Genomic DNA, 18,563 nt, shown 5'->3' with positions numbered 1-18,563 from the left:
CCCAGGAGACGACACGCCGGCATTGCGTGGAACAATCGCAGGCCTCGCTCGGCGTGCGGTTGCATGGCGCTGTTCCACGCTACAACGAGTTCCGGTATTCGATCGAAGAAGAGCTCGAAAGTACGCTTGGAGAATTGCGTTCCGCGTCGAACAGGGAGTTCGCTTCTTGGAGCTAGCTGTGCTCGGCGTAGGCCTCGACTGCCATGTTCCAAGAAACCAGGCCCCGCGTTGGAGAGCTGTCGAAGAGGTTCTTGGCAGTGTGGAGATTTCCCGATCTGGCATGGCGGCGATCATGATATTCCAGGCGATCACATCCTTTCCGGGCATAATCTCAAACAAGAACATTTCCTTGTCGATTTCCCAGCTGCTCGCGTGCGTGACGAGCATCGCGGTCCAAGAAACCACATCTCTCCTCGGCATTCTCTTTGAAGAAATGCCTCACCATGGCCAGATTTCACTCCGAGGCATACCTCTGCGCCAAGATGTTCCAGGACACTTGATCCTTCTCCGGCATTGCGTCACACAGTAAGCTCGCTCGATCAAGGTCTCCACTCTCGTCTCCACTTCGCGTGTAAGCTGTGTTCTAGGCCACAACATTCCGCTGTGGCATCCGATCGCACATCCGGATCTCGCTAGCGATTCCACGATCACGGTCTCGGCAATCACGACCTTGTATGGCATCCGAGCCAGCAGCGACTCCGCTTCCACGCAGGCCGCGATCATCAACGTCCACGACACAATATAACTACTACAACTGTCTCCTTTTTGGTCTCCCGTCACCTATCTATTTTACTGCCATGCCAAATTTCTCGTTTTGGTTTCCAGGTTCTTTGTGCAGGTAGGCAAGACCGAAGTTCCGACTTCCAAGTGCCAGTGGAGTGCTTCCAGGTTATGGCTTTTAAAATCCATTAGTCCAGCAAACCTTTGGGCAGGAACTCATAAAGCAGTAACTTGAAACTTGTAAAATGGAACGCAGAAACCACACAAAATGCATGAACTTTGGCTAAAAACTGCGTCTCCCCGACTACTGAGAAAACCTTCTAACTGCAGTATTCTTAGAGGGCCGTGTACAGCTCGTTTCTGCATCTTTTGTTTTTGCATAAGAGCCCAGAACAACAAAGAGCCTGATTATAAGGACTGTACTTGCAGCAACACTGCATGCAATGGCGAGCTCTAGCAACTCATTCCATGGGATGGTTTAGAAATTGGAACTTGAGAAAGGCAGCACATGAAACCTGGCATTTTATTAAAACAGCACCAAAGGAAAAGGGTTAAAAATTGACCACTGTTTTTTTTCTATAAGAATAATGTTTATTATTATTAATTATTAAAATTTTATAATTACAAACATATTTATAATTTATAAACACTGTGAATATAATTAGGGTTTAGACCCCTCTTTATGAATGGACCAAATTAAGTCCTGAATGGATATTCTATATGTTATAGAGTACTATAATTAGCATATTACCTAGGCATGGTGTTATATATATATATATATATATATATATATATATATATATATATATATATATATATATATATATATATATATATATATATATATATATATATATATAAAACTGATTAATAATGATAAACATGTTTATAATTTATAAATCAAGATTAATTTTATTGCATATTAACCAATGGTAGAATAAAAAAGAATGTACTAGGAAGTGTTTAAGAAAGTTTATAAATTATAAATACAAAATTAATCTAAATGAATAATAACTGTTAGATGGTAAAATCTGTTATAGATGAAGCAGTTACAACTACTTCTAATGCTCCAAGGTATGTCCCATTTCACTACATATACTCAAGTTAAAATTTTGACCTATTAAGAAGAAATAGAAATGAACTACAAGTAAAATAGAGTTATATTGGGGCTTAGTTAATGCATTAGAAAAAGAAAGCCAACAATCAATTCCTGAAGAAGTTAAGTTGCTAATCAAAAAATGGAGATTCAATAGGATTGATATATCTTTGGGTTAGAGACAATACAGGGAAAAAATTTATATTACAACTAGTTGATATAAGATTTTGTATGCAATACATTCATAAAATCTTTGTAGTCACATGACTAATAAAAAAAACTTGGCAGTCAAAAAGAAATTCAATTTTGAACCCTGAATGATGGTTGGATAGAAAATCACTTAGACTGCCTGCTACAAATTGATTGCATAAAGTACGTAGCAAGACCAACCTCAAAGTCCACTCGGCAGTGTGGAAACTTTCAGCATTCTCTTTATTTATGTAATCTTATAAAACATCTTGTTGCACCGTTCAAGGTCTAGGCGGGGATGTTCCAAAAGGAGGTAAATAATTGTCCCCCACGCAGATGATTTCTCCATTACGAATGAGAGCGCATCTACCCCCACTGTACCGCCTGATGGTGCAGCAATTCTGACAGTGTTCCGGGAATATTACATCGCCGCATCGGAGGATAGAGTCGGGAAGGCATTCCCCCGTGCAAGCTGCAGGAAACACGTTTAGCGAACCCCCATGAAATGGAGACTCGACTCAGATGAATAAAGATCGCTGGATTTTGAGCTTCTGTTTTTCCCAGCAGCACCAGCAGAGCTGCGAGCAGTAAGCAGAGCGAAAATAACTGAGACCTCATTGTGGACGACGAGGAGTAACAAGCGATGCTTGAATGCTTGCTTTCGTGGGGATTTTATAGTCAGCTGGATTTTCTGCTGGATAGAAAGTCCCTGGCCGGTGCTTCTCTAGTGACGTGTTTGTATATTTGCGCTCCGGGTTTAGCTTGCCGTACACGGAAAGCGCATCGACGAAAGGTGAGCGATGACTACGTAGAGTTCAATATGACATGAAGCTACAGGACGTCAAAGAAACACGGGAAAGAACGCAAGAAAGTTCGATGGTTAGGCTTTTGGAGGAGGCATAAAAAGTCTCTCAAAACCTGCAACTTGAGGAGATTTTACAAATTTTCCTGTCAAGGACGTAGTATCCTCGACCCCCATAGCTGCAGCATTTAGGAGCACTGTTTCCTGGAACGCTATGCTTCACGGCTATTCTGGCTACTCATTGTTATTGAGACAAGTTATATTTTTCAAACCACCTACTATAACAAGAAACAGAACTAATCTGTAACCAATGGAGCATTTACAAGCAAGATTGGAACAACTGCCAAGGGTCATTATAGACCAGAAATAAGGATGCTGCGCGGGTACATGCCATCAAAGTCACGAGAAGGCATCCTTTCAAGGTATTCTCTTAGCTGAATGGGTATTAACAATAGCTGCCGCTAAGTTGGACAGCAGAACATACATGGTATCCACAGGGAACAACCTCTAGAACAGCATTTCTAGAGGAATTTAAAAGAGCAGTGTATGCAACTTGGTTGGCTTGGAATGGCATCGTGTGGAGCAGCTCTTGGGCCTCTGGTATCTTGCCGGCCCGGCCAAGGATGTCGATCATACAGCAGTAGTGATCAATTGTCTCGGCGATGGAGTGATCGAAGCTCATGGAGGAGAAGTGGTGGATTGCCAGAGCGAGCAAGCCAATGTGGTTACAGGCGATCAAGGTGGCGATGAGAGTGGTGGCATCGGGATCTACTCCTTCACACGCCATCCTCTTGTAAAGATCCAAGGTTTCTACAGCGTGGGCGTTCTTGGCATAGCCATGAAGCATTGCGTTCCAGGAAACAGTGTTCCTCTCCGGCATTGTCTCAAAGATCTTGTGTGATCGATCAAGACGTCCAAACTGCGAAAATGCTGCTGCTATGGCCTTGAGAGGGATCGCTCCTCAATTTCCCCATCTTGGGCATGTGCTACAAGAACAAGTTCCAGGCCAGTGGTTTTTCTGAGGGCAAGGTTTCGAGAAGATTTTGTGCTTCCTCCAAGCTATCGTTTATATATCATCAAAGCCCAAGACATTCCATTTCTCTCGCCCATGGAATCGAATATTTCACGCGCTGCCATACATGGCGTTCCAGGTGACCACGTTTCGATCCCTGACCCCGTCAAATACTTCCCTGGCCTCTGAAATGCCCGCCACGCCCTATCCCCGAGACGAGGATCGTCCAGGAGAAGAGGTTCCACGCCAGGCCTCGCTCGGCGTGCGCTTGGACGTCCAGATCCGGGCACCAGGCGGTCGGACCGAAGGTACGCTTGGAGCATTGCGTTCCAGGAGAAGATATTGCAGCAAGGAATGGCGTCGAACAGGGAATTCGCTTCTTGGAGCTAGCCGTGTTCGGCGTAGGCCTCGACCGCCATGTTCCAAGAAACCACCGCGTTGGAGCGCTGTCGAAGAGGTTCTTGGCATCGTGGAGATCTCCATGCCAAATTTCTCGTTGTGGCTTGATCTTTAAGTCTGTTTTCCAGGTTCTTTGTGCAGGTAGGCAAGACCTCGACTGAAGTTCCGACTTCCAAGTGCCAGTGGTGCTTCCAGGTTTTGGTAGAAAATCTTTCGGCCTAAAAATTGACCACTAATTACTTTTTATAGTCAAATACTATTATTATTAATCCAATCAACTGGAAGTTTACTCCCAAAATGTAAGAAACTTGCTGTGTGTTGCACGCAGCAACACTTGTTTGCTTAATAGTACCAAAAATACTAGAAACCAATTATAAACATGTTTATAATTATAAATAAAATAGTAATCTAGATTGTAGAATATTTTAAAATATTCAAATATATTCTAGATATATCCACTAAATTGTAAAACTAAACATACAACTAAGGTATATACCTGTTATAGGTGAAACAAATACATGTGTAGTCTAAACTTTTGATGTATTAGGAAGAAATAGAAACAAACCACAAGTAAAAAAAGTCAAAATAAATTTTATTTTGGCTTGGCTACTGCATTACAAGCTATTTCACTAGCAGAAGAAGAAAGTCAGCAATTGATGCCTGAGGAAGTTAAATTATTAATCAGAAAACGGACATCTAATAAGGATATTGATACATTTTTGTGCTCAACTTGTGACAGATCCTACAGGTAAAAGTTTTATATTACAACTAGTTGATTTTAAATTTTATATTCAAATTTACATTCATAAAATATTTGTAGTCACATCACTAATAAAGTAAACTAGGCTACCTGTTACAAATTGATTGCCTAAAGTACGTAGTAAGACCAACCTCCTCAAAGTCCACTCGGTAGTGTGGAAACTTTGAGCATTCTCTTTATTTATGCAATCTTATAAAACATCTTGTTGCACCGTTCAAGGTCTAGGCGGGGTTGTTCCAAAAGGAGGTGAATAATTGTCCCCCACGCAGATGATTTCTCCATTACGAATTAGAGCGCATCCACCACCATTGTACCGCCTGATGGTGCAGCAATTCTGACAGTGTTCCAGGGATACTACATCGCCGCATAGAAGGGTAGAGTTGGGAAGGCATTCCTGCGTGCAAACTGCAGAGAAATACATTTACGTTTAGTGAAATGGAGAACGACTCAAATGAACAAAGAACATTTTGCTTCCTTACTTTGAGCTTCTATTTTTCCCAGCATCACCAGCAGAGCTGCGAGCAGTAAGCAGAGCGAAAATAGGTGAGACCTCATTGTGGACGACGACGATGCTTGAATGCCTGCTTTCGCGGGGATTTTATACTCAGCTGGATTTTCTGCTGGCCTGTGCTTCTCTAGTGACGTGTTTGTATCTATGAGCTCCGGGTTTAGCTTGCCGTACACGGAAAGTGCATCGATGAAAGGTAAGTGATGACTCCGTCTTATTTTGTGGGCTTATCCTGATTTTCGTGTACTCGGTGTTCTTGGTAGCCCAGTCAAGGAAGTACCAGAGTTCAATATGAGATGAAGCTACAGGACGTCGAAGAAACAAAACTACATGGAAAGAATGCATGAAAATTCGATTGTCATAGGCTTTTGGAGGAGGCATAAAAAGTCTCTCAGAACCTGAGAACCATTAGCCTGCAACTTGAGGAGATTTTACAAATCTTCCTGTCAAGGAGAGCCCATAGCTGCAGTATTTAGGAGGAACACTGTTTCCTGGAACGCTATGCTTCACGGCTATTCTGGCTATTGAGAGAAGTTAGTTTTTTCAAACCAGGCCAGAACCTACCTATAACCAGAAACAGAACTAAGCTGTCCAACCTCCTTTTACAAGCAAAATTAAGGGTCCTTATAGGCCAGAAATAAGGATGCCTTCAGAGAAGGCATCCCTTCAAGGTATTCTCTTAGCTGAATGGGGTAAATAACAATAGTTGTCCTATTATCAATAGTTAATTGTGAAAAGTAGCATTTTGAGCTGCTAAGTTGGACAGTAGAACATACATGGTATCCACAGGGAACGACCTCACTGAAGAAGCTAGAGGAGCATTTCTGGAGGAATTTAAAAGAGCAGTGTATGCAACGTGGTTGGCTTGGAATGGCATCGTGTGGAGCAGCTCTTGGGCCTCTGGTATCTTGCCGGCCCGGCCAAGGATGTCGATCATACAGCAGTAGTGATCAATTGTCTCAGCAATGGAGTGATCGAAGCTCATGGAGGAGAAGTGGTGGATTGCCAGAGCGAGCAAGCCAATGTGGTTACAGGCGATCAAGGTGGCGATGAGAGTGGTGGTATCGGGTTCAACTCCTTCACACGCCATCCTCTTGTAAAGATCCAAGGTCTCTACGGCATGGGCGTTCTTGGCATAGCCATGAAGCATCGCGTTCCAGGAAACAGTGTTCCTCTCCGGCATTGTCTCAAAGATCTTGCGTGATCGATCAAGGTGCCCAAACTGCGAAAATGCTGCAGCTATGGCGGTCCAGGATACTACGTCCTTGACAGGGATCGCGTGGAATGTCTGTAAAGTCTCCTCAAGCTGCCCATTTTGGGCATTTGCTGCCAGAACAAAGTTCCAGGCCAGTGGTTTCTCTGATGGCGAGGTTTTGAGAAGTGTTTGCGCTTCCTCCACGCTATTGTTTATAAGACACGCTTCTATCATCAAAGCCCACGACATTCCATTTCTCTCGCCCATGGAATCGAATATTTCGCGCGCTCTGTCTAAATTGCCCCTTTTCCCGCCATAGCACGCAAGCATGGCGTTCCAGGTGATCACGTTTCGATCCCTGGCCCCGTCAAATACTTCCCTGGCCTCTTTTAAATGCCCGCCACGCCCTAGCGCCGAGACGAGGATCGTCCAGGAGACGACGCTCCACGCCGGCATTGCGTGGAACAATCGCAGGGTTTCGTCCACCAGGCCTCGCTCGGCGTGCGCTTGCATCGCGCTGTTCCACGCCACGACGTCCAGCTCCGGGATCCGATCGAAGAAGCGCATTCCCTCCTCCAGCCGGTCGGATCGAAGGTACGCTTGGAGCATTGCGTTCCAGGAGAAGAGATCGCGGCAGGGCATGGCGTCGAACAGGGATTTCGCTTCTTGGAGCTGGCCATGCTCGGCAAAGGCCTCGATCGCCGTGTTCCAAGAAACCAGGTCCCGCGTTGGAGAGCTGTCGAAGAGGTTCTTGGCAGTGTGGAGATTTCCCGATCTGGCAGTGGCGGCGATCATGATATTCCAGGCGATCGCATCCTTCCCGGGCATAATCTCGAACAAGAACATCGCCTCGTCGATCTCCCAGCTGCTGGCGTGCGCGACGAGCATCGCGGTCCATGAAACCACATCTCTCCTCGGCATTCTCTTGAAGAGATCTCTCACTATCGCCAGATTTCCCTCCTCGGCATACGCCTGCGCCAAGATGTTCCAGGACACCTGATCCTTCTCCGGCATCGCGTCAAACAGTAAGCTCGCTCGATCCAGATCTCCAATCCGCGCGTAAGCCTCTAACATCGTGTTCCAGGTCACGACATCCCGCTGTGGCATCCGATCAAACATCCGCCGGCTCGCCTCCAAATGCCCGGATTTCGCGAGCGCTTCCACGATCACGGTCCCGGCAATCACCGCCTTGTATGGCATCCGAGCCAGCAGCGACTCCGCCTCCTGGATCATCTCCAACCTCGCGTAGGCCGCAATCATCGACGTCCACGACACCTCCGTGCGCTGTGGCATCCGATCAAACACGCCCCGAGCATCCTCAATATGCCCGTTTCGGGCATACACCTCGAGCAGGATGTTCCAGGAGAAAACGTTGGGCTCACGGATGGACTCAAACACTGCCACTGCCAGTTCCAAGTCATGGCACTTGCCATACATCTCCACCAGCAGGTTTCTCAGGTAGCGATTGTGGCTCTGCACACTCTGGTCGACGAGCTTGTGGATCCATTGTCCCTGTGCCAGAGTTCTAGCATCACGGATCGACCGAGCCAGCTGGGTAACTAGAGCTTCATCTCTGGAGGTACAAATTGTTATTAGCATTCACAGTGGTGACCGTGGGACGAAGGTGGCAACAAGGAAATTGGCAAAGTGGACCTTTTGCCTTTTGGGGTTGTGAAAAGGTTTTGGCATAGGAATGGCAACTTTGCAGGGGTCAGAAGAATGGCATTGGTTGAAAGGAAGTTTTGGATACACTAATGATATAGCAAGGATGAAAACCGACATTTCATAAAAGTTCACTATAAAAGAAGAAAATGCAATAACAGAAACAGAGAAATTTAGAATAAAAAAGAAAGCTAGATCTTGGGGTGGTTCGTGTTTAATCCACTAGCTCTTTGCTATGTCGGTGGATAGTAGGAATGAAGTTCATATGGTGGTGCTTCCATATCCTGCACTGGGCCATCTTCTTCCCTTGATCCATCTTGCAACAAAACTGGCTACAACAGGGATCATCGTCACACTGCTCAACGTGGACAGCATCCATGAAAACCTCTCCCGGCAGTGGAGGTGCCCGGATGGGATGGATATCAGACTGGAGCAAGTGCATTGTGATGTCTTCATTCCTTGTGGCATCGATGCCAAAGCATTGAAAGACACGGACGGGCTACTCGAGTCTTTGGAAAGGTTGCAAATCCCAGTAGAGGAGCTAGTGAGGGAGATGCAACCACCTCCATGCTGCATCATCTCCGACTATTTCATGCGTTGGGCGGTGGGAATCACAAAGAAACTTGGCCTCAAAGTCGTCACGTTTTGGCCTGGAAATGCTGCCTGGAGCTCCATCCACCACCACACTCAATTGCTCGTCTCCAGCGGTGACGCGTTCCAAGGTCAGAATTCTTTTTTCTTGCATGATTTTGATCGAGCAATCTAGGCCTCGACGAGAACAAGCTCATTCGCTACGTCCCAGGTCTCGACGCTTTCAGGTGCCGCCACCTCCCGAGCTACTTCCGGAGGAAGCTGGTAGGATTCATCCTCGAATTTTTCAGTGTCTCGGCAGACCGCATGAAGGACGCCGACTGGATCCTGGTGAACTCCATCTCGGAGCTGGAGACCCACGCCTTCGACGCGATGCAGGGAGCTCTGGCCAACAAGAACTTCGTGTCTGTGGGTCCGCTCTTCCCATGCCACACCAGCCCGCGGGTGAGCCTCCGCGACGAGAAGAGCGAGTGCCTGGAATGGCTCCACACCCAGGCCACAACCTCTGTGCTCTACATCTCGTTCGGGAGCTTGTGCCTGTTTCCCGAGCGCCAGATCGTGGAGCTCGCGGCCGGGCTGGAGGCGAGCAAGCAGCCATTCCTCTGGGCGGACGTCCGGCACGAGTTCGCCAGCAGCGAAGCTCTCCGGGGCTTCGCCGAGCGATCGAGGCCGAGGGGGATGGTGGTCTCTTGGGCGCCGCAGCTCCAGGTCCTGGCACACCACTCCATCGCCGGATTCCTCTCCCACTGCGGCTGGAACTCGGTCCTGGAGAGCATCTTCTATGGCGTGCCACTGCTGGGCTGGCCGTGCCACACCGAGCAGAGCATGAATTGCAAGCTCGTGGAGGACTGGAAGATCGGGCGGCGGCTCTCGGATGATCAGGACGTGGCGCGCGGGCGAGTGGAGGAGGTAATCCGGGATTTCTTGGAAGGGCAGGGCATGGGCGAGATCCGGGCCAGAATGGCGGCGCTCAGGAGCACGGTACGCTCCACGACCGACCAAGGGGGAACCTCTCACGAAAACCTCAAGAGATTCGCTGACGCGGTCAATGTGTCCGCCATAGCTGGCGCCACTTGGCATGGCAAGAGCCGCCCATGTGGCAGCCATAAGAACGACGCCACGTAGCCAAAGCCACGTGGCTGTTCGGTTTGTTTTAGTAACGTGGTTAATTAACTTTAACCATTATAGTGTTACACATAAAATTTTAATTTGCTAGTTTAACTCCAAGAGGTTTTGCGCAAAAAGGCGCTTGTGCACCCAATACACGATCAAATCCGCCGTGAGTTTCTTCTCGTCGATCAAGAATGGCTCCACGGTGCTGGGAGGTGATCCATAGGCAGACACCGAAAATCCTCTAGCACCTTTTTGTTCCAAAAGCTTTGAGTGTCGATTTTGAGTGCAAAATGGCAAAATCCATGCACGTACCTTCCAAGCTCGCGTCTGGGAAGTAGGCCCAGAATGTGTATGGAACGCCGAGCTTCGAGAAAGAGCCCCTTAACTGCAATTGCAAAGTGGTGATTGGCAAAGATATCGCGATGTCGAGTGGAGACGAACCTGGTCGTTCTCGAAGCAAACTTCTACGTCAGCAAGGTTCTCTTCCTTCGCCAGTTTTGCTTGGAGACGCGGAGCGACGTCTTCTACCATGAGAGCTGGATAAGTCTTGGCTGCGGGCTTCTTTGGCTTTGGCTTTGTTGCGGGCTTTTCCGGCTTTTCCTTTGCCGGAGGAGGAGGAGGAGCTTCCTTGCCTGTGTTTTGCGAGCACACGAATAAAAACGGATGAACTAGCACGAGACATGGAAGAACTTGTATCAAACCTGCGGCAGACTCCGCTACGATGAGCTCGTTGTTGAAGCCACCGGTACCATCGGATGCCGTCGGAGAGTCCGGCGAGTGCATCCACTGGCCATCCACGATGAACTTGTACTTGTATGATCCCGGAGCTAGCTTCTGGAAACAACACCCATGACAGTCTAATTGCAAGAACTTCGAAGTAGAACTTACTTGCTTGATCTGAAATGTACCATCCGGGCTCTTCTCAAGAGGGACTTGCTTTTGCCACTCGAGGAAGTCGCCGGTGAGCAGCACCTCGGAAGCTTGGCCCTTCCAAGAAAAGATTATATCCTGTGTCACCACTGTACGTGTCTTCCATCGCACGCACGCACTGGCATCAGCTGTATGATGGACCAAAATTTCCTCGCGAAGTTCTAGACTTACATGTGGAAGTGGAAGTGGAAGTGGATGGCCCGTCCGCTACGCTCGCACGCAGCGATTGTATGCTCCTCGCCTCCTTTCTTTCTGGCAAACCAAAGCCCTTCGAATGCCGCAGCTTGAATCTGAGTAGCGTGCAGCGGCACGGCCTGATGAGCTGCGTAGCCTCGTGCGGACTAGCAAAGTACGTCAATCTACTGCAAGCGGTGGCAGCCATAGCCACACGAGCTTCGAGGCTGGAGCTGGAGCTCCACCTCCACCTTTACGAGATAACTCTGCACTTCCAAGTGGCAACATGTTAGCCACACTCCCAAATCAGCATTTCAGTTTATTAACCTCGTCATTACCAGACTTGTACCCAATCCAGAGAACCAGGAAATCCATTTCAGCCAGTTAGTCACGTCGAAACAAAATTTCCTAGTTGCTGTGGTCCCCTCAAAATTTCCTGCCATTGATATGTGATGGTGCTTTGTTGCAAACTAGCAGCCAGCTTGTTTGCACGGTCACCACAGAGAAGCTTGAGGCTTACCTCTTGTGTGGGATTGCAGCATGAATCACAGTCGTAGCTAAAGTTCTAAACATCCAGCGCCAAAGGTACGCAAGCTTCTTCCCCTCCCAGAGTTTGACGAACTCTTCTTCCAGCCATGGGTGCTACACCACAAGATCAAACCGCACACGTTGTTCTCGTCCCATACCCGGCTCAGGGTCACATTCCACCGATGATCCATCTCGCCCGAAAGCTAGCTGCCAACGAGATCATCGTCACGCTGGTTAACGTGGACAGCGTCCACAAGATGCTCCTCAAGCAATGGAGCTGCCCACCGGGATCGGACATCCGGCTGGAGCAAGTCGAGTGCGGCCTCAAGCTCCCGGCCGGGGTGGACGCGTCGTGCCTCGAGAACCCGGAAGCTCTCTTCGACGCAGTTGACAGCCTCAAAGCTCCGGTGGAGGAGCTCGTACGTGAGCTCACGCCAACTCCTTGTTGCATCATTGCCGACTTCTTCCTTGGCTGGCCCCTCGAGCTGGCCAGGACGTTAGGCACCGGTTGCGCAATCTACTGGCCTGGAAACGCAGCATGGAGCTCACTCCACCACCATATGAAGCTGCTCGAGGCCCACGGCGATCTCTTCTGCCAAGGCAAGCCAAAGTTCTTGTCAGTAGTAGTCAACCAAGTTTGTGAAATCCATGCAGGAGAGAGGGAGGAGGACAGGATCATCACGTACATCCCTGGAGTTCCCGGTCTGGAGTACGGTGATCTTCCGGAGTACTTCAAGCGAAAGCTCGGGACCCCCAGTCGCCGGCTTCTCTTCGACTACGACCAGGATCGCATGAAGCACTGCGAGTGGATCCTCGTCAACAGCATGGCGGAGCTGGAGCCCGAGACGTTCCACGCGATGCAAGCGGCGCTGCCAGCCAGCAAGTTCGCGGCGATCGGGCCACTCTTCCCAGTCTCCCACCACGAATCGCCAGCAGCGCTCAAGGGAGTGAGCCTCCGAGACGAGGAGGATGGCTGCCTCAAGTGGCTCGACACGCGCGCCGAGAGCTCCGTGCTCTACGTCTCGTTCGGGAGCATCAGCGTTCTCTCGGAGGATACGTTCCAGGAGATCGCCGCGGGGCTGGAGGCTAGCGAGCAGGCGTTTCTCTGGGTGAATCGCGAGGATCTGGTGAAGAGGAGCGCCACTCACGACGAGTTCTACGCGGGGTTTCTGGAGAGGACGCGCGAGCAAGGAATGGTCGTGTCGTGGGCGCCGCAAGTCCGAGTGCTAGCGCACTCCTCCATCGGAGGATTTCTCTCGCACTGCGGCTGGAACTCGACGCTGGAGAGCATCTGCTATGGCGTGCCACTGCTGGGATGGCCGTGCCACTCGGAGCAAAGGACCAACGCCAAGCTGGTGGAAGAGGACTGGCGAGTGGGGAAGAGACTGTGGCGGCGAGGCGACGGCGGCACGGTGACCCGGGGTGTCGTGGAGCAGCGGATCACTGAATTCATGAGTGGAATGGACAAGGAGGAGATATGGGCGAGAGCGAAAGATCTCAAGAATGTGGCCCGCGCTACTGCCAATCCAGGCGGGAACTCCCACGAGAATCTGGCAGCGTTTGCGCGAGCAGTGAAGACGATGACGATGGGAGACTAACAGCGAAGCCTCTGCCACAGGGCATCTTCTCTGTCTGGGATAGCTCCTCTTTCCTCCATAAACCCTAATCTATGAGACATGAGCTTTATTTGTTTGCCCAGCTCGTGAGGAAGTGCCGTAATGCCAGGGATCTCTTGCAGGGCAAATGCGTCCACGCGCAAATCCTCGAGAGTGGGCTCATCCACGAGCGATTTCTTGCGAATCTCCTGGTTGAAATGTATGGCAAGTGCGGCAGCGTGGAGGAATCCAGAGCTGTGTTTGATGGGATCCAGGAGCCGAATCTTTTCTCCTGGACAAACATGCTTGCAGTGTATGCCCAAAGAGGGGATTTACAGAAATCGAGGGAGATTTTTGGTAGGATGCCTGAGAAGGATCGAGTCGCATGGAATGCGATGATACAAGCTTACGCTCGAAGCGGCTGTTTGGGAAAAGCCAAAGAGATGTTTGATATCATGGGCAATCGTAATGTTGTGTCGTGGACGACTGTTCTTGCAGCACTTGCCCAAGAAGGGAATTTTGAGCTTGCGAAAGACATGTTTGACCGAATGCCGCGGCGGGATTCCGTGTCATGCAACGCGATGATGGATGCTTGCTTACAAAGCCAAGATTTTGGAAGAGTTCGAGAGATGTTTTTTAGTCTGTTGGAAAAAGACACAGCATCTTGGACTACAATCTTAGCAGCAAATGCCCAAGTAGGCAATTTTGCTTTGTTGCTCCAGCTATTTCACAAGATGCCGCTACACAACGCTGTGGCTTGGACAATTCTTTTCCTCGCTTATGCTCACAATGGCGATCTTTGCATGGCCAGAAGAATCTTCTCTATGCTTCCGGAAAAGTCTCTTGTGGAGTGGAACGCTCTCATCCAAGCATATGCCCAAAACGGGCAGGCCAAGACCACGCTCGAGCTCTTTAGCTTCATGGCGATGGAGGGAATCGCCCCAAACTCCGTCACCTTTCTCACCCTCCTCGCCGCTTGCAATCACATCGGCCTCGTCGAGATTGGCCGCTGGTACTTCCTCTCGATGATCCAAGACCACCACCTCGTCCCCAGTCACCAGCACTTTTGCTGCATGATCGAGCTCCTTGGTCGATCCGGGAGGCTCCGCGAGGCGGAAGAATTCGCTGCTTCCATGCCCGCAGTGGAGATGGCGATGTCCAGATCGCTAGTTGGAGCTTGCAACTTAAATGGCGAGAGTGATCGTGGAGAACGCATTGCTAGACGAGCACTGGAGTGTGACCCCGAGAACGCTGCTCCTTATGTGATGCTTACCGGCGTCTATTCCCTGGAAGATGGTGAGAACTTCTCTCTGTAAAAATTGATCGATCACTTCTTGTTAATAAATAATGGATACATGGTACAAATGGTACACTATATACCTTCTTCAAGCTCTCTTCTCTAGAGGTGTGAAGAGCTTGTCGATGGATGATCGTGAAGAAAGACGGTGGAAGTCTCGATGGGCTGGGAGCTGTGCACTTCCAGCTCCAAATGATCCGGTGACGACTGGCTGAGGAGATCCTGCTGCTGCTGCTGGTTCTTTGTCCGGAGGAGATTTCTCGAAGACGACGAGAGGAGCGCCACTTCTCTCGAGCTCAAGTTCCTATGCCTCAGGCTGGATCGCGGGGACTCTTGCTGGCTCTCAGAAACTTCCACAATGTTTGGACTGCACTGTGACGGCGCAGTTCTTGTCTTTGTTTGCTGCTCAGCCGCTGCCTCGAAAGCAGAGATGACGAGCACGCTTCCACAGCGCTTGGCTTCATCGTAAGGAGTACGGCCCCATCTGTCAGTAGAAGCGTGAGTGATCGATTGCCTGCCAGAAGAGCGGACGTTCGAAAGTACCTGTCCTTGTAGAAGATGTTGGCCCCAGCATTGATAAGGAACTTGACAAACGAATTCAAGCCTTCGGCCGCAGCGACATGCAATGCGGTCCTTGAGTAATAATCTGCCGCATTTGGATCCACTCCATGGTTTATTAGACGCTTGAGGAGTTCTAAGTTGTTCTTTACCACCGCGCGGATGAGCATGTTTCCGGGGTAAGTTAAGTTGAGCCTGGCTCCCCTCTCCACAAGGATGCTTGCTGTGTAGTCGTGTCCACCTTTGATGGCTTCGAGCAACGGGCTGTTGCCTATATTATCTGCGCACCCAAATGATGGTTTAGATTGGAAGTACGCTGGACTGAGAAGAAAAATACCAAGAGCGTTTACGTCTGCTCCTTCTCTCAACAGCAACGAGACGATGTCGTCGTAGCCTTTAGAAGCTGCAAGGTGCTGCAAAACTTGATCCTGATGAGCACACAACAAAGAATCAGCGTAAATGATTTCTTACGAGAGGCGTTTTCCCAATGTAGTCGGACTTCACAGGATCTGCTCCCGTTCGTATCAGGCTGCGCAGATAATACAAGTCGCCTTGAAAAGCAGCGTTGTTCATTCTCAACGTCAGCTCTGACTGCTGGTGCCCCAGTTGCGATTGAATCTCGTCAGTGAGCTGACTTATTCGAAAGTCTCCCGTTTGTTGCTAAGAAACAGATAAAGGAAAACACCTGAGGAACATGCTTGGGGTTTTCGTACCTTGAGCAGATTGTTGAGAACTTGGCGACTGTCGACGGCATAGATTTGCATTATGTTTGTAAGCACATGCTTGTCCAGCCTTAGTAGCGCGCTCAGCTCCGACACACGGACAGTATACGGCTGAGGGATGTTGCAAAGCACAGCAACTTCCCCGAAAATGTTATGGTCCTCGACTGTAAAGACTTCCTCAGAGGCATCTTCTGCAACAGAAACAACTTCCTGAGAAGGAAGTTTTTAAAACGAGAAAAACTTGTTTAGTCAAAAAGCACAGGCCAGAAATCCAAAACCACTTGCCAGCAGTCCATGCGACACAATGTAGAGCCTATCTGCAGCACTCCCTTGCTCCATTATTATTTCTCCTGGCAAAAAGTATTCCTTGTGTACGTTGCTCACCTGCGTCAGTGGTGAACGAACAAAATCCTATCAGAATCCAAGAGTCAGAAGCGAAACAAACTTACAATCTGGTTGATAAACTCGTTTGAGCAGCTTTTAAAAAGTGGAACATCCGCAACCGTATCAAGGTACAGGGCCTGAGAGACCTGGAAGCTCACAGATTCTTTTTAGTATCAAACAAGTTGGTTTTGTTTTGACTACCTTGGCACGAATAGAAGCAGGGAATTCCTTCATCACTGTCCGTTCTGCAAGCTGCCCTTCAAACTCGAGCCGGACGTGAGCTTTCATTTGCTGCCTCAGGTCCCTTGGAAGGCTGTGCATGTTCATAAACTTGATAATCCCCGCCATCCGGTCCCGAAACTTCTCGGTGCTCGACCCTCTCACTATCAATCCCGTCATGTTTCCAATAAGATATGCTCCCAGGATCATGTCAAACGAAACAAAGATCATAACGAAAACCATCTCCCTGACGTTCACGGCATGAATATCTCCATAGCCTTGCGAAACAACGAATAATTAATCACGAAACTTTGCGACGATCAAGGAAAAGAATCCACGTACCAACAGTCGCCATGGTGAGAATCGCCCAGTAGAGCGCGGTCACGTAACGCTTCAAAAGATCAATCTCGTGGAAGTTGTGGTAGGAAAAATCGCCAAGCGTGAGGCTGCCGATCCAGGTGTAGGATTCCTGCGAGTGCGCCATGGTTGTTGCAAGGTAGTAGAAGATGCAAGCAGCCGTGTGCGTGCAGTAGAGCTCCACCGTTAGCAGTTTCGCAATCCTCGCCACAAAGTAGTGGACGCGAATGTCCTTCTCCAGCCTCTTGAAGAAACGCTCCACTTTGCGAACTCTATACAGCCGGATCCACAGCATGTATCGGATCTCCTCGTGTCTTCCACAAGCCTGAGAAAAAAACGAAGAAAAAAACGAGAAAACAAAGAAAAAAGTTTTGAGTGATCTTCGCGAAGAAATTCCTGGTGTGGTGTGTGGAGTGAGCCATTGGTTACCTTGTACAGTGCATCCCAGGGCAGGCACGCCAAGAAATCTGGGATGAGATCCGTCTTTCCATACCTGCCAAGCAATTCACCATCCAAGAACACTGGAAGGAAATATCTTTTTACCTCAAAGCGATCTTCTTGTGGTCCGTGATCGTCTTGTAGGTGTGGGAATCCTTGTAGGCCACGAAGAAATTGATGACAATGTCGGCCAGGAAGATCACCTGGACGACCATGTCGAAGACCCCGACGCGCCAGGGCAGGCCGCGAAAGAAGCCGAATTCCATGGGCGTGAAGAAGGAGGAATACGCCGCCGACACCAGGATGAAGGTCGTCCACCAGTGATGCCATCTGCGAGTCGCGCCCACTCAGTGAGTGATCCTTCCACCGATCGGTGTCGATCGATCGGGAGTGGAAGAAATATTTCCAAGAAAACGCTCTTACCGCGACTCGGGAAGAATGACATGGAGCCTTAGGGCTTTAAGCGCCGAGCTGCTGGCTTGCCATTCCCTGATGTATCGCGACACTCGCGATCGATTGCTCCCATTGCCCTCGTACCCCTCCCGCTCGAGCCTCGGTTCGTCCTCGTCCATGGGCGATACATTCCAATCGCCGGAGCTCCAGGATCACAAATTCCCCTCTTTGGAGGATCGACACTATTGATCGATCACAAGATCGTGAGCTTCTCGAGCGCGCCAAGCGCCGGATTCATGTGTGGCGCGCAAGTACGAGATCACGGGGAAAGCCTTCCAGCCCGTTTCAAGCGCTGCTTTGTCGCAAATTAAGTAGACAATGCCATGAAAGCTTAGCTGGACGCTGATGTGGCACGTGCGTGGAGCTTGCGTGGCACGGTCGTTATTAGCCGCGAGGTTAAGACTAAACAGGACTGTATCATTTGACTTCCCGTACCAATCATGCGCGAGGGAATCTACGGATCCAATGGACTTAGCGGACAGAATCTACTTGTGCTAGATATCTTAGTCGAGAATCTCGTGACAATTCGACACCCACTCTCTAATTTTTCCACTCGGCTGAAGTTGAGGTTGATCGATTAAGATAAACGGCTTGTCGATCCCTGCAAGGGCCAAAGCTTACAAAATCACGCCAATCATATGCCAATCGTGATCATGGTTTGAACATAGATGTTACAAACTACAAACCCAACTTTCAACTAACAACGATGTGTGATTCGTAGAAAGCATGAACTGAAAATCAAAATCGACAAGCTTTGTCCATGAATGCCACTTCGTATTTCATTAGAAACTCTAGAATGAATTATGTAAAGGTTATTAACTTATTTGTCGAATGATTAATAATATAGTATGTAGAATATAC

General features: G+C 49.1%; 7 protein-coding genes across 8 annotated transcripts; 3 read left to right on the top strand and 4 right to left on the bottom strand.

The window, feature by feature from the left end:
• Nucleotides 1-2,371: 2,371 nt before the first annotated feature.
• On the bottom strand, nucleotides 2,372-3,687 carry LOC9631899 (pentatricopeptide repeat-containing protein At3g29230). Its single transcript, XM_002991525.2, has 3 exons — nucleotides 3,292-3,687; nucleotides 2,924-3,011; nucleotides 2,372-2,583 (listed from the first exon to the last, which is right to left on the bottom strand). The coding sequence occupies exons 1-3, from the start codon at nucleotides 3,685-3,687 to the stop codon at nucleotides 2,372-2,374; spliced, it is 696 nt and encodes a 231-aa protein (XP_002991571.2).
• Nucleotides 3,688-6,210: 2,523 nt separating this feature from the next.
• LOC9632375 (pentatricopeptide repeat-containing protein At4g02750) lies at nucleotides 6,211-8,280 on the bottom strand. The gene has a single exon (XM_024665357.1). The coding sequence runs from the start codon at nucleotides 8,278-8,280 to the stop codon at nucleotides 6,211-6,213; it is 2,070 nt and encodes a 689-aa protein (XP_024521125.1).
• Nucleotides 8,281-8,578: 298 nt separating this feature from the next.
• Nucleotides 8,579-9,109, top strand: LOC9631898 (UDP-glycosyltransferase 86A1). The gene has a single exon (XM_024665356.1). The coding sequence runs from the start codon at nucleotides 8,579-8,581 to the stop codon at nucleotides 9,107-9,109; it is 531 nt and encodes a 176-aa protein (XP_024521124.1).
• Nucleotides 9,110-10,085: 976 nt separating this feature from the next.
• LOC9631897 (5'-AMP-activated protein kinase subunit beta-1) lies at nucleotides 10,086-11,418 on the bottom strand. Of its 2 annotated transcripts, XM_002991523.2 has the most exons (6): nucleotides 11,149-11,410; nucleotides 10,936-11,066; nucleotides 10,749-10,881; nucleotides 10,489-10,679; nucleotides 10,360-10,432; nucleotides 10,086-10,295 (listed from the first exon to the last, which is right to left on the bottom strand). In XM_002991523.2, the coding sequence occupies exons 1-6, from the start codon at nucleotides 11,357-11,359 to the stop codon at nucleotides 10,147-10,149; spliced, it is 888 nt and encodes a 295-aa protein (XP_002991569.2). In that variant the 5' UTR covers nucleotides 11,360-11,410; the 3' UTR covers nucleotides 10,086-10,146. The 2 variants fall into 2 exon arrangements, with proteins under 2 accessions (XP_002991569.2, XP_024521078.1); XM_024665310.1 differs by having other exon boundaries at nucleotides 10,489-10,881; nucleotides 11,149-11,418.
• Nucleotides 11,419-11,521: 103 nt separating this feature from the next.
• Nucleotides 11,522-13,365, top strand: LOC9631896 (UDP-glycosyltransferase 86A2). The gene has a single exon (XM_024665355.1). The coding sequence runs from the start codon at nucleotides 11,787-11,789 to the stop codon at nucleotides 13,275-13,277; it is 1,491 nt and encodes a 496-aa protein (XP_024521123.1). The 5' UTR covers nucleotides 11,522-11,786; the 3' UTR covers nucleotides 13,278-13,365.
• Nucleotides 13,349-14,590, top strand: LOC112342845 (pentatricopeptide repeat-containing protein At4g02750-like). The gene has a single exon (XM_024665354.1). It carries the CDS (start codon nucleotides 13,349-13,351, stop codon nucleotides 14,588-14,590), a length of 1,242 nt encoding a protein of 413 aa, XP_024521122.1.
• On the bottom strand, nucleotides 14,586-17,991 carry LOC112342831 (potassium channel KOR2-like). The gene is made up of 12 exons (XM_024665300.1): nucleotides 17,673-17,991; nucleotides 17,355-17,579; nucleotides 17,241-17,304; nucleotides 16,797-17,136; nucleotides 16,437-16,732; nucleotides 16,301-16,381; nucleotides 16,137-16,235; nucleotides 15,843-16,061; nucleotides 15,601-15,789; nucleotides 15,467-15,542; nucleotides 15,115-15,409; nucleotides 14,586-15,055 (listed from the first exon to the last, which is right to left on the bottom strand). The coding sequence occupies exons 1-12, from the start codon at nucleotides 17,819-17,821 to the stop codon at nucleotides 14,674-14,676; spliced, it is 2,415 nt and encodes an 804-aa protein (XP_024521068.1). The 5' UTR covers nucleotides 17,822-17,991; the 3' UTR covers nucleotides 14,586-14,673.
• Nucleotides 17,992-18,563: the final 572 nt, after the last annotated feature.

The sequence above is a fragment of the Selaginella moellendorffii genome, unplaced genomic scaffold (assembly GCF_000143415.4).
Source record: "Selaginella moellendorffii unplaced genomic scaffold, v1.0 SELMOscaffold_121, whole genome shotgun sequence".
NCBI lineage: Eukaryota > Viridiplantae > Streptophyta > Lycopodiopsida > Selaginellales > Selaginellaceae > Selaginella > Selaginella moellendorffii.
This window is presented reverse-complemented; position numbering and strand designations above follow the sequence as displayed.

Coding starts and splice junctions, on each gene's coding strand:
- LOC9631899 (XM_002991525.2), bottom strand. CDS start 3,687: ATGCCGGAGAGGAACACTGTTTCCTGGAACGCAATGCTTCATGGCTAT. Junction 3,012..3,291: donor TTGTTCCCTGTGGATACCAT/GTATGTTCTGCT, acceptor ATAGCGTTCCAG/GAAACAGTGCTCCTAAATGC. Junction 2,584..2,923: donor AAAATCTCCTCAAGTTGCAG/GTTTTGAGAGAC, acceptor TACTGCTCGCAG/CTCTGCTGGTGCTGCTGGGA.
- LOC9632375 (XM_024665357.1), bottom strand. CDS start 8,280: ATGCTAATAACAATTTGTACCTCCAGAGATGAAGCTCTAGTTACCCAG.
- LOC9631898 (XM_024665356.1), top strand. CDS start 8,579: ATGTCGGTGGATAGTAGGAATGAAGTTCATATGGTGGTGCTTCCATAT.
- LOC9631897 (XM_024665310.1), bottom strand. CDS start 11,359: ATGGCTGCCACCGCTTGCAGTAGATTGACGTACTTTGCTAGTCCGCAC. Junction 10,433..10,488: donor TTTGCTTCGAGAACGACCAG/GTTCGTCTCCAC, acceptor TTGCAATTGCAG/TTAAGGGGCTCTTTCTCGAA. Junction 10,296..10,359: donor CCCAGACGCGAGCTTGGAAG/GTACGTGCATGG, acceptor TGGAACAAAAAG/GTGCTAGAGGATTTTCGGTG.
- LOC9631896 (XM_024665355.1), top strand. CDS start 11,787: ATGGGTGCTACACCACAAGATCAAACCGCACACGTTGTTCTCGTCCCA.
- LOC112342845 (XM_024665354.1), top strand. CDS start 13,349: ATGAGACATGAGCTTTATTTGTTTGCCCAGCTCGTGAGGAAGTGCCGT.
- LOC112342831 (XM_024665300.1), bottom strand. CDS start 17,821: ATGGACGAGGACGAACCGAGGCTCGAGCGGGAGGGGTACGAGGGCAAT. Junction 17,580..17,672: donor GTCATTCTTCCCGAGTCGCG/GTAAGAGCGTTT, acceptor CGCGACTCGCAG/ATGGCATCACTGGTGGACGA. Junction 17,137..17,240: donor CCTGGGATGCACTGTACAAG/GTAACCAATGGC, acceptor TTTTTTTCTCAG/GCTTGTGGAAGACACGAGGA.